At 42.2% G+C, this 13,974-nt stretch overlaps 1 protein-coding gene across 1 annotated transcript in view; it reads right to left on the bottom strand.

Moving 5' to 3' along the window:
- CHD6 (chromodomain helicase DNA binding protein 6) overlaps positions 1-13,974 on the bottom strand; it is a 201,793-nt gene that overhangs the window by 34,442 nt on the left and 153,377 nt on the right. Inside the window, exons 26-27 of the mRNA XM_021688920.1 lie at positions 8,807-8,936; positions 7,057-7,117 (exon numbers count right to left, since the gene is read on the bottom strand). Coding sequence (XP_021544595.1) covers positions 7,057-7,117; positions 8,807-8,936 — 191 coding nt within the window. The remainder of the gene's footprint in view (positions 1-7,056; positions 7,118-8,806; positions 8,937-13,974) is intronic.

Below are 13,974 nucleotides of genomic sequence, written 5' to 3' on the forward strand. Positions count from 1 at the left end.
TAGTAGTTACCCGTATTTTTGGCTTCTATATATAAGTTGTTCTCTCTTTAAAATTTTGAGATAGTTTCTTCTAACAGATTAAAATATACCCTAAATCTCTAGTATATGGTGTTTTCTATTCCCCTGCCTGATCACATCCTCTCCCTTTTTTTTTTCTTTTTTTAAATCCTCTTCTTTCTTTTTTCAAACTTCTTATCAATTCCTTTTATAAAATTTTTTATAATTTCCATCTTTACAGTCATATTCCATCCCTTCATCATATCAACCCTTATTTTTGTACATATGTAAGTTTTTCTTTCTTTAAAATTTTGGGAGGCACTTTCTTCTAAAAGACCAAAATACACCCCAAATCTAGTGTGTGGCACTGATCTATATACCAGCCTGATCATATTTGATCACATTCTGGTTTTTTTGTTGTTGTTGTTGTTGTTTTGTTTTGTTTGTTTTTGTTTTTATCTTTATCTTTTTCTTTTTTTTCTTTTTCTTTTTTCTCTCTTTCCCTTTCTTTTCCCACTGCTTCAAGTCTTTTCTGATTTGTTTAGAGTATATTTTCTGGGGACGTTGTTACTCTGCTAGCATTTTGTTCTCTCATTAATCTATTCTCCTCTGCACAAAATGACAAGACGGAAAAAATCACCTCAACAAAAAGAACAAGAGGTAGTACCGACTGCCAGGGACCTACTCAATACGGACATTAGTACGATGTCAGATCTAGAGTTCAGAATCATCACTTTAAAGATACTAGCTGGGCTTGAAAAAAATATGGAAGTTATTAGAGAAACCCTTTCTGGAGAAGTAAAAGAACTAAAATCCAACCAAGTAGAAATCAAAAAGGCTATTAATGAGGTGCAATCAAAAATGGGGGCGCTAACTGCTAGAATAAATGAGGCAGAAGAGAGAATCAGTAATACAGAAGATGAAGTGATGGAAAATAAAGAAGCTGAGAAAAAGAGAGATAAACAACTACTGGATCACAAGGGCAGAATTCGAGAGATAAGCGATACCATAAGACAAAACAACATTAGAATAATTGGGATCCCAGAAGAAGAAGAAAGAGAGAGAGGGGCAGAAGGTATAATGGAGCAAATTATAGCAGAGAACTTCCCTAATTTGGGAAAGGAAACAGGCATGAAAATCCAGGAAGCACAGAGAACCCCTCTCAAAATCAATAAAAACAGGTCAACACCCCGACATCTAATAGTAAAACTTACGAGTCTCATAGACAAAGAGAAAATCCTGAAAGCAGCTCGGGAGAAGAGATATGTAACCTACAAGGGTAGAAACATTAGATTGGCAACAGACCTATCCACAGAGACCAGGCAGGCCAGAAAGGACTGGCAGGATATCTTCAGAGCACTAAATGAGAAAAATATGCAGCCAAGAATACTCTATCCAGCTAGGCTGTCATTGAAAATTGAAGGAGAGATAAAAAGCTTCCAGGACAAACAAAAACTAAAGGAATTTGCAAACACAAAACCAGCCCTACAGGAAATCTTGAAAGGGGTCCTCTAAGCAAAGAGAGAGCCTAAAAGCAATATAGACCAGAAAGGAACACAGACAATATACGGTAACAGTCACCTTACAGGCAATACAATGGCACTAAATTCCTATCTTTCAATAGTTACCCTGAATGTAAATGAGCTAAATGCCCCAATCAAAAGACAGGCTATCAGACTGGATTAAAAAACAAGACCCATCGATATGCTGCCTGCAAGAGACTCATTTTAGAACCAAAGACACCCCCAGATTGAAAGTGAGGGGGTGGAAAACCATTTACCATGCTAATGGACACCAAAAGAAAGCTGGGGTGGCAATCCTTATATCAGACAAATTAGATTTTAAACCAAAGACTGTAATAAGAGATGAGGAAGGACACCCCCCTCACTGAAATGGACAGATCGTCTAAGCAAAAGATCAACAAGGAAATAAAGACTTTAAATGACACACTGGACCAAATGGACTTTACAGACATATTCAGAACATTCCACCCCAAAGCAACGGAATACACATTCTTCTCTAGTGCCCATGGAACATTCTCCAGAATAGATCACATCCTAGGTCATAAATCAGGTCTCAACCGGTACCAAAAGATTGGAATCATTCCCTGCCTATTTTCAGACCACAATGCTTTGAAACTAGAACTCAATCACAAGAGGAAAGTCGGAAAGAACTCAAATACATGGAGGCTAAAGAGCATCCTACTGAAGAATGAATGGGTCAACCAGGAAATTAAAGAAGAATTTAAAAAATACATGGAAACCAATGAAAATGAAAACACAACTATTCAAAATCTTTGGGATGCAGCAAAGGCAGTCCTAAGAGGAAAGTATATAGCAATACAAGCCTTTCTCAAGAAGCAAGAAAGGTCTCAAATACACAACCTAACCCTACACCTAAAGGAGCTGGAGAAAGAACAGCAAATAAAGCCTAAACCCAGCAGGAGAAGAGAAATAATAAAGATCAGAGCAGAAATCAATGAAATAGAAACTAAAAGAACAGTAGAACAGATCAACGAAACTAGGAGCTGGTTCCTTGAAAGAATTAACAAGATTGATAAACCCCTGGCCAGACTTATCAAAAAGAGAAGAGAAATGACCCAAATCAACAAAATCATGAATGAAAGAGGAGAGATCACAACCAACACCAAAGAAATACAAACAATTATAAGAACATATTATGAGCAACTCTATGCCAGCAAATTAGATAACCTGGAAGAAATGGATGCATTCCTAGAGATGTATCAACTACCAAAACTGAACCAGGATGAAACAGAAAACCTGAACAGACCTATAACCACTAAGGAAATAGAAGCAGTCATCAAAAATCTCCCAAAAAACAAAAGCCCAGGGCCAGATGGCTTCCCAGGGGAATTCTACCAAACATTTCAAGAAGAATTAATACCTATTCTTCTGAAACTGTTCCAAAAAATAGAAATGGAAGGAAAACTTCCAAACTCATTTTATGAGGCCAGCATTACCTTGATCCCAAAACCAGACAAAGACCCCATCAAAAAGGAGAATTACAGACCAATATCCCTGATGAACATGGATGCAAAAATTCTCACCAAAATACTAGCCAATAGGATCCAACAGTACATTAAAAGGATTATTCACCATGACCAAGTGGGATTTATCCCTGGGCTGCAAGGTTGGTTCAACATCCACAAATCAATCAATGTGATACAATACATTAACAAAAGAAAGAACAAGAATCATATGATCCTCTCAATAGATGCAGAAAAAGCATTTGACAAAGTACAGCATCCTTTCTTGATCAAAACTCTTCAGAGTATAGGCATAGAGGGTACATACCTCAATATCATAAAAGCCATCTATGAAAAACCTACAGCGAATATCATTCTCAATGGGGAAAAACTGAGAGCTTTCCCCCTAAGGTCAGGAACGCGGCAGGGATGTCCACTATCACCACTGCTATTCAACATAGTATTGGAAGTCCTAGCCACAGCAATCAGACAACAAAAAAAATCAAAGGCATCCAAATTGGCAAAGAAGAAGTCAAACTCTCACTCTTTGCAGATGATATGATACTTTATGTGGAAAACCCAAAAGACTCCACCCCAAAACTGCTACAACTCATACAGGAATTCAGTAAAGTGGCAGGATATAAAATCAATGCACAGAAGTCAGTGGCATTCCTATACACCAACAACAATACAGAAGAAAGAGAAATTAAGGAGTCGATCCCATTTACAATTGCACCCAAAACCATAAGATACCTAGGAATAAATCTAACCAAAGAGACAAAGGATCTGTACTCAGAAAACTATAAAATACTCATGAAAGAAATTGAGGAAGACACAAAGAAATGGAAAAACGTTCCATGCTCATGGATTGGAAGAACAAATATTGTGAAGATGTCAATGCTACCTAGAGCAATCTACACATTTAATGCAATCCCCATCAAAATACCATCCACTTTTTTCAAAGAAATGGAACAAACAATCCGAAAATTTGTATGGAACCAGAAAAGACCCCGCATAGCCAGAGGAATGTTGAAAAAGAAAAGCAAAGCCGGCGGCATCACAATTCCGGACTTCCAGCTCTATTACAAAGCTGTCATCATCAAGACAGCATGGTACTGGCACAAAAACAGACACATAGATCAATGGAACAGAATAGAGAGCCCAGAAATGGACCCTCAACTCTATGGTCAACTCATCTTTGACAAAGCAGGAAAGAATGTCCAAAGGAATAAAGACAGTCTCTTCAACAAATGGTGTTGGGAAAATTGGATAGCCACATGCAGAAGAATGAAACTGGACCATTTCCTTACACCACACACAAAAATAGACTCCAAATGGTTGAAAGACCTCAGTGTGAGACAGGAGTCCATCAAAATCCTAAAGGAGAACACGGGCAGGAACCTCTTCGACCTCAGCCGAAACAACTTCTTCCTAGAAACATCGCCAAAGGCAAGGGAAGCAAGGGCAAAAATGAACTATTGGGACTTCATCAAGATAAAAAGCTTTTGCAAAGCAAAGGAAACAGTCAACAAAACCAAAAGACAACCGACAGAATGGGAGAAGATATTTGCAAATGACATATCAGATAAAGGACTGGTATCCAAAATCTATAAAGAACTCATCAAACTCAACACCCAAAGAACAAAGAATCCAATCAAGAAATGGGCAGAAGACATGAACAGACATTTTTCCAAAGAAGACATCCAAATGGCCAACAGACACATGAAAAAGTGCTCAATATCGCTCGGCATCAGGGAAATCCAAATCAAAACCTCAATGAGATACCACCTCACACCAGTCAGAATGGCTAAAATTAACAAGTCAGGAAACGACAGATGTTGGCAGAGATGCGGAGAAAGGGGAACACTCCTACACTGTTGGTGGGAATGCAAGCTGGTGCAGCCACTCTGGAAAACTGTATGGAGGTTCATCAGAAAGTTGAAAATAGAGCTACCATATGATCCAGCAATTGCACTACTGGGTATTTACCCCAAAGATACAAAAGTAGGGATCCGAAGGGGTACGTGCACCCCGATGTTTATAGCAGCAATGTCCACAATAGCCAAACTGTGGAAAGAGCCAAGATGTCCATCGACAGATGAATGGATAAAGAAGATGTGGTATATATACACAATGGAATATTATGCAGCCATCAAAAGGAATGAGATCTTGCCATTTGCAACGACGTGGATGGAACTGGAGGGTATTATGTTGAGTGAAATAAGTCAAACAGAGAAAGACATGTATCATATGATCTCACTGATATGAGGAATTCTTAATTGCAAGAAACAAACTGAGGGTTGCTGGAGTGGGGGGTGGGGTGGGAGGGATGGGGTGACTGGGTGATAGACACTGGGGAGGGTATGTGCTCTGGTAAGCGCTGTGAATTGTGCAAGACTGTTGAATCTCAGATCTGTACCTCTGAAACAAATAATGCAATATATGTTAAGGAAAAGAAAAAAAGAAAAAGAAGAAGGTAGCGGGAGGGGAAGAATGAAGCGGGGGAAATCGGAGGGATAGACGAACCATGAGAGACGATGGACTCTGAAAAACAAACAGGGTTCTAGAGGGGAGGGGGGTGGGAGGATGGGTTAGCCTGGTGGTGGGTATTGAGGAGGGCACATTCTGCATGGAGCACTGGGTGTTATGCACAAACAATGAATCATGGAACACTTCATCTAAAACTAATGATGTAATGTATGGGGATTAACATAAGAATAAAAAAAATTTTTTAAAAAATGACTATGGTAGATAGCATAGAAAACAAAACAAAACAAAACAAAAAAAAACTGTTATTCTGTGAAAGACAATGTGAATAGGATAAAAAGACCAACTATAGGTGGGAGAAAATACTTGCCAACCACATATCTGACAAAAGACTGGTATCTGGAATATATAAAGAACTCTCAAATACCAATAGGAAAACAAAGAAACAAACAATGCAATTAGAAAATGGGCAAAAGATGGGAAGAAACATTTCACTGAAGAGGCTTACATATGGAAATTAAACCTATAAAAAGATGTTAAACATCATTAGCTATTAGGGAAATGTAAATTAAAACTACAACTAGATATCATTATACACCTATCAGAATGGTTCAATTACAGTGGTGACAACACCAAAAGCTAACAAAAGATAAGGAGAAAGTGGACCGCTCCTACGGGGCTGGTGGCAATGTGAAGGGGTATGGCCACACTGCAAACAGCTTGGCAGTTTAAAAAAAAAAAAACAACTAAACATGTAGTAACCTTATCACCCAGCAACCGTACTTATGGACATTTATCCCACAGAAATAGGAATGTATAGTCATGCAAAATCTGTACGCAAATGTTTATAGAAGTATTTGTAATAGTAAAAAACTGGAGACAATGCACGTATCCTGCACGTGGATGAATGGTAAAACAAACCCGGACATCCACACCAAGGACTGCTACACAGCAACAAAAAGGACGGCATTACTTTTACAAAAAACAACCTGCAGCAGTCTACAGGGAATTACACTGAGCAACAAAAGCTAATCCCCAAGGGCCCCTTATTGTTATAATTCCATTTAATAATATATATATATTCTTAAATTCTTAGTTCGTATCTTAAGAAATAATCTTAAAATAACAAATTACAGACATGGAGAATAGGTTAGTGGTTGCCACCAATTACAAAGGAGGTAAATGCAGGAGGGAAGGGGCTATGGCTATAAAGGGCAACACGATGGATCTCTGTGGTCACAGAAACGTCCTGTATCTTGACTAACAATGTCAGCATCCTGGTTGTGATACTGAACTACAGTTTTGCAAGATGTTCCCATGGGGGGAAACTGGATAAAAGGTACACGGGATCACTCTGTATTGTATCTTATAATGCATCTAAAATCTACAGTTATATTAAAATTAAAACTTTCATTAGAATAAAAGTGCAATGCAGTCTGTATGTTGATAAACTTTACACTAAAATGCTGGGCAAAATGCAATGCAATTGCAGGACTGCAATCAAGCGCCCCGAGCTCACTGCCAAGATGGGGAGTTTCTCAACACTGAAGATCGTGTGGATTACCAACACAGCACCTGTGACTCACCATTTGCTTCTGCAGGCCATCTAACTTGTCTTCAGTGTTGTCTTCTTTATCCATGTTGCCTCTGAATAAAAGTAAAATAAAAAGCATCACGCACCACCTAGGAGCTATTTTGCAACTGGAATGCTTGCAAGAAAACCCCCTAAATCACTGACCGAAAGGAAAATTAGTGGATCCCTTGCCCACAGGCCTCAAAATCCTGGTTTCTACCAGTGTCATAACTTCTATGGGCAAGGACCTGCACTCAACTGAGACTTCAGCAGGAGGTGATCTACTCAGACAAGTTCAGAGGCCAGCTATTCAACAGTGATACTTCACAAGCAAGGTCATTACTGCCCACCGAGAGTTACCTGAACATGGGCCTTTAATAAAAGAACAAACTCGAGACTTGAGGCTGTGCAAATCTAGGGAGTCCCGAAGTGCCCCAGGCCCCCTTTCCCCCACAGTGGGGTGAAGCTTCAGGCAGAATCCTTTATTTGGTGGCAGTCACTTCCTCAGGAGGGAGCGGGGCTGCTACTGCTAGGAAGGAAGGACACTGTGCCCTCTTCATCAATAGACACCTACCTCGAGCTCAGCTGCCTAAAGTCTTCTGTCTTGTCAGCTTAACTATTGCTGATGCCGATCTTTTTCATGATTTGTCTTACATTGACTTTGGAATGTTCCTGTCTCAAATATTCTCATCGATGCTGCTCAGGTTCTGGAGGCAGTGGACTCTCTCCTACCTTAACTACCTCTCACTGCTTAACCACAGAAAGAACAGACGCCCGACAAAAATGTAAGCTTTCCACCACATTTGGGTACCTTACCCACGCAGCGTTTCCCCCCACATCTACCATTAGCATCCCCACTCACTTGGGTTTCTGTTAACATCTCTCCAAATGAGTCTCCACAGAGGAAATTTCTCTTTGGAGCAGAGAGTGTTATGGTAGCTAAAGTGTTCATCACGGATTAAGGACAGATGGAAAATGCATTTCAACCTTTTCTTGGCCTTAGCAGGTGGTTAGGAGCTCCTGGCAGTGCAGGCCCTCCTGGCGAGGTCTGGCCACAGCCCTAGGCAATGCAAAGCAGTATCTGCTACTTTTGGGAAGAAGATCAGTTCAAAGCTTACCAAACCCAAGCTAAGAGATACATACAATGTTTCCCACGTGTGTGTGTATGTGTTGGAGCACCACAGTTCACAGTTCCTGGATGTTTATTTAGCTTTCTAATGAATTTACACATTTGGGGGTTATGCCAACAGTAAGTAAAACTCAGCCAGAGGAGATGCTTCTATACTTTTTTGTACACAACCCATAAACAAGGCCTAGATGCCACAGCCATCATGCAGTGGCTCCTAAATTCACCTTATGCATGGATAATGCATTCTTAAATAATGCCAGAATTTCATCTGAGGCATTTCAGGTCACGAAGCCCGTAGTTGCAGTGCCTCTTAGCTTTCCACCAGGTATGAGAGGTCTGAATTCTTCCTCAAGAATCCTCTGACCAGACAAGAAATGAGGAGGGTAGGATGGTGGGCAGCTCGAGGAACCCATGAAGTACAGGAACTGGTGTTTGGTTCAAAGTGCTTAGAAGTCAAGGAAAAGGCCTGAGACGTAACAGGATGTAACTAATGCAGCGACTTTGGAGAATGGTTCCAGCATGGCAAGACTGAAGGGAGATGCTGGGCTGTGAGGGAGAGACTGTGAGAATGCTGGGTATCCACGGAGGGGGTCAGAGATTCACGGTGTAACATGTCATATCACAGATGGCTTACCTGTCAGGAATGTCTGGGGTCCCATCCGTAACACCCTGTTCTGCAGAAAGGGACTTCTCATCTGGCATCCCGACTTTCTCCAGGAAGCAAAGTGCCGGGTCTGCTCGCATGGCATTGTACCTCTCATACCCTGCTCATGGATAATGAGAAATGTCAGAGGCATGTTAGAACTCACAAAATCTACCCTGGGCCCTGCACAATCGTTTTGCTTTCCTTATTAAGTGAAAAATAAAGCAATCAAAAACACTATTTAAGATTAATAGAATCCTATAAGATTTCCTATCCGAGGAAGATCCTTGAGCTAAAGTAGATGCCCAATGACTAAGTGTTTGACCAAAAATAAAAGCTGACGTAAATATTCTGTGTCTGTGAAGAGACACGAGGTATAGACGCAATAATGCTCACTTGTTTACTTCTCTTGGACAGCAAAGGGAATCACGCAAGTTGCTTTTGCAACTTCTTCCTCTCAACCCCCAACTCTGGACATCTTGTTACCTCCGGGATGGGCTTTGTTTTCTGATAGTCTGATTCTATCCCTTGTCTTAGAAACAGAAATTGAACCAAGTGATGGATGCAGGGGATAAAATACAAGGAGGACTACTGTGCTTGTTAATCAGATTAAAAATGATTTATTGCGCCCATATTCACCAACTCAGTATGAAATACTAATCCACTGGCCAGGGCTTTGGAATTACCCCTCACCACATCCCCAAAGCCAAACAGAGAATGAGCATATTCGACTCAGAGGAGACCCCTGAAAGGGAGCCAAAACAATGAAATAATATCACTTTCACTTTGATAATCCCAGGCATGAGAATTTATTATTTTTTTTTATTGAGTCGAATGTAATTTGATAACGAGACAGGATTTGGTCACAGAAAAGATCCAAATCTATCGTTATAGCAAACTTTCTTGGGGTAAATGCTTTCAAGATGGTCAAAACCCTTCCCACGTTGCTCCCAGGAACAAGGTCCATTCCCAGCTCTGTTGTAGGCATAGAGAGGGCCTGTCATAGGATGGGGGACCAGCATGGGTGCTAACAACAAACTGGATTTTACTTTGTTGGATATTTTGCTTCCTTGGTTTTTGTTCCATCAGCGCTGTGGGTGTAGTTCTGTCCTCCACCCTGTAGGCAGCAGCTGGTACTCTGTCTCTGAGGAGCTGCAGGTACTTCACCTTTTAATCCAAAGGAACTCTTCTGCTATCTCAATGACAGGCGCTGCCCACCTGAGGCATACGGCAGGAGACTGTGATGACTTATGCTCTTTATTCACTATTCCTTAGGGCGATTATTTGATTATGGTCAGTCTCTCTCATGAGATGGTGGGCTCCTTAGGAAAAGTTTTTTCTCATCATTACACATTCAGTATCTAGTGTGGGGCCTAACACCATACATGCACAACAAAAGATTGGATGAGTCAGTTTTGTCCAGATTCTCTTCCAATAATCATTGTAGAAAGAGCCATTCGCACCTTCTCCCCGTGTTCTACCCCAGTTGTCTGCAAAACAGAAACATCCTCAATGTTCCTGCTGCCTTGTGGAAATTCCTGCTATCTCCACGTTCTGCTCCCCATGAAAAGAGGGGTGCTTCACCTAATAGGTGAGAGGCTGAAAGCTTTCCCCACCAGCCCTTTCCTCCTGAGGGAGGCTCACTGTCCATGTGTCCTGCCCTCATGTGCTCTGTGCTTGACAAGGTTCTTCTGGCAGCCTACTACCTGGCTATGCTTCTACTCTGCAGACTTTCTCTTGTCTTGTGGAGGTCTGAAGTCTAGACAGATTCTGCATTCCTATTTCCCACTGAGCTATGAAGCTGGAGGCAAGGAAGAGTGACTGATTCAGTCCCCTAGAAAACCCCAACAATTGCCCTTTGAGTTGTAGGCACTCTAAGAGCAATGCCAATAAACACATAGTAGATGACAGCCTTTGAGGGGCGGGGGCTGCTTGCCTCTTCAGTCTAGAAGCCCCTTTCTAAGAAGGTCAACAAAAATACGATACTTCCTGGGGGGCGCCTGGGTGGCTCAGTTGGTTAAGCGACTGCCTTCGGCTCAGGTCATGATCCTGGAGTCCTGGGATCGAGTCCCACATCGGGCTCCCTGCTCAGCAGGGGGTCTGCTTCTCCCTCTGCCCTCTTCCCTCTCGTGCTCTCTGTCTCTCATTCTCTCTCTCTCAAATAAAAATAAATAAAATCTTTAAAAAAAAAAAAAATACGATACTTCCTATCTTAATAAAAATTGCATAAATCCAGGCTGCCTTAGGGGGCCATAGTCAGTTAATGCAACAGAGAGCTATCGAGAGCATCATTTGGAATACGTTTGCTATGGGCCCTTCTTGCTGCAAACCACCAAAGGTGCAGGCAATTCTCCCACGGGGTCAGCTCGGAGATGGAACCATGGCTCTACCCTTCTGATCTAAGTAGGGCTGTGGCAGGGTGTGTCTGGGGTGGCCTGCAGGAGCCACGGAACTTCAGACAATGGGTGGCTGTGTTTCTTCACAAAGAAGATGGTGGCAGCAGCACAGCTCATACTTAGGCCTCCACAGGATGGAGGCGAGGCAGAGGGCTTCCTGACACGACTTCCTGAAAAGTGAACACCAGATAGCCTGGCTTTCTGAAAATGTCGTATCTCTACCAGCTGCTGGGTATCTGGGAGCCTGACTATCACCTGGTAAGACCTGTTGTGTGGGCTAAGTTACACAGGTGTGGTCAGGTGTGTTACCTAGATGAGGACGGGTCTAAGCCTATGCTCATGGGATGTCTGATGGGCAGCATCCAGTCAGGGGGAGGATCTGATCTGTATTCTGGAAGACTCCAAGGAGGATGAGTCCATGAAGCCAGCCACAGGCATCTGTCCAATGCAGTCTGGGTAGATCCAATGTTAACATCCAACTAAACAGGGCTGGTTCTGTGCAAGAGTGAGCTGGGTGTGCATGTGTGGTTTAGGTCCAGTCCCCTAGCACTGGGTATACTTTACAGTGTGTCTGAAGTCATCATATGCCACAGTCAGCCACTTCAGGCATCAGGCACATGCCCTCAGCCCTGACTCTGACTATTGAGTTCACCTCAACTGGCAATCTGGGGAAATCTGAATGGAATGGGTGATGCATCATTTTAAGACCTCATGGGTGTACTCAGGAAAACACTTAGGAAAGATCAACTCATACCCTCCCAAAATGCTTCGTAGAGTAGAGGAGCTTTAGATATGGAAGTGACCTTAGACACCATCTGGTTGACCCTTGAACATTCCTAATATAAGACTAAGAGAGATCAATTGCTTAATCCTACTACCCTAAACCTTGCTCAGGGATGAAAAAGCTAATAGGTTTGGTGCCAGTGTTAACTTGCCTTTCTTAGGAGAGAAGGGGTCTTGAGCCCCCTAGAGTTCCGTCCTCTGACGTATTCTGAGGCCACACTGTTAGCCACATTTTCCTGATGAATTACACTCATCATCACCGTGTAAAGACCCTCTTTATTCCAAACTATCCTTCTTTCCTTAAAGACCTTTTGTAGGATACGGACTTTGCCATATGGTCTTATGGGTCATATGTGTTTTGTTTCTGGTTTGTTGTTAGTACTTGCCTGGCACATCCTGCTTTACATGGCAACCGCCTTCTCTCTTCCACCTCATCTCTTTCATGTCTCCATCTATCTCTCAGGAGTATGTTCTTCTATCTCCGCTTCCCTGGGCCAAAGAGCCCTCTCTTGCCCTCCTTTCCTGGAGGGGCTTGCTTCCATTTTCTGTGTGGGCATTAAAAACCCAGTCTCTTTGGCTTGCTGTCCTATCAGTGAGCTTTCAGCTCTGGGTTTAAGTGACCTCTTCATTCGGGGATTTTCCTTTATTTGTTTCATGTGCAGCTAGGTAATTTCACATTATCGTCCTAACCCACCCAGGCTTTCTGTATGTCTGTGGTGTGTGTGTGTGCTCGGTCGGAGGAGGGTGGAGGGGAAGCATGTAGATTCTGTCTGCCATAATGCCGGGACTTCATGTTGTATTCCCTTTCCACATCACGTTCTCTCCACCAAGGTATGGCTATGTGCCCTAAAACTACCACTGAAATGAGACACAGGGCCAATGGACTTTCTTCCACAACAAGTTCAGATGCTCTGAATTTGGCTGCTTCTAGCAACTTGTCTCTGGGTTCTTTCCCAAATTAGATTAAACCAAGTTTTGGTTGCACTGTGGTTCCTTGTGCTTAACAGAGAGGTCATGTGTTTCTTCTTACCACTTCAGAGCTGAGTTCCAGCCCTGCACTGTCCAAAAGAGGAACCACATGGGATTATTTAAATTTCAGTTCCTTAAAATTACATAAAATTAGAAATATAGTTGCTTGGATGTACCAATCATATCTCGGAAGTATTCAACAGTCACATGTGGCTGGTGGATTCCAGAGTGGACAGTGCAGAGATAGACAGGACATTTCCTCCATCATCACAGGTAGCTCTAATGGATAGCACTGCTCATCCTAACCCCAGCAGTTTGACAAAGGGCTCTGGGGAGCACTGGATCTCCCACTGTAACACCAGAATCCAAGCGTTGAGGGGATTCCTTGTTAAAGTAAGTATAGGCATAGTTGTTAAGTAAACGTGATTGGTTGGCCTCCAAATGTTGAATTCTACTGATTAGGCATATCTGAGAAAGTTAACTTTCCAAAAGGAGAGCAGTAAGTAACAGCAAAACAGCACTAAACATCTTCTCCGCTTCTATCTACTGCCTAGCCCTGCCCTAGGCAGTCTACATACATGGTCTCATTGAATCTTCAAACAACACTCCAGGTAGGCTGTTTCGATACTCTCCCCATGGTACAGGCGAGGAAACTGGTCAGAGAATTTATGATTTGCTCAAGGTCTTAAATTTACTAAGTGGCAGAGCTGACAGTGAAAGTCTGGTATGACCAACTCTTTCCACTTTGAATCCTGCTCTCCAGTTTAAGATTTCAGTTAATTCACCAGGCAGGGAAGGTATCCACCAGGTACATGACAATGACTATCATGTGGCGCTTCCATCATTCACCTTGACTGCTGGCTGAGGGCAAGGGCAGGTGCTCAGGACAGTGCCAGAAGTGAAGAAAGGCGGTACTTATTTCAGTTTTCCCAAGCTATTCAAAACCTCTCTCAGTCCCCTGGACTCTTAGTTACCACATTTTTAAAAAAATGTTCATACCATTTTGTATTC

Source organism: Neomonachus schauinslandi, chromosome 10 (genome assembly GCF_002201575.2).
Source record: "Neomonachus schauinslandi chromosome 10, ASM220157v2, whole genome shotgun sequence".
NCBI lineage: Eukaryota > Metazoa > Chordata > Mammalia > Carnivora > Phocidae > Neomonachus > Neomonachus schauinslandi.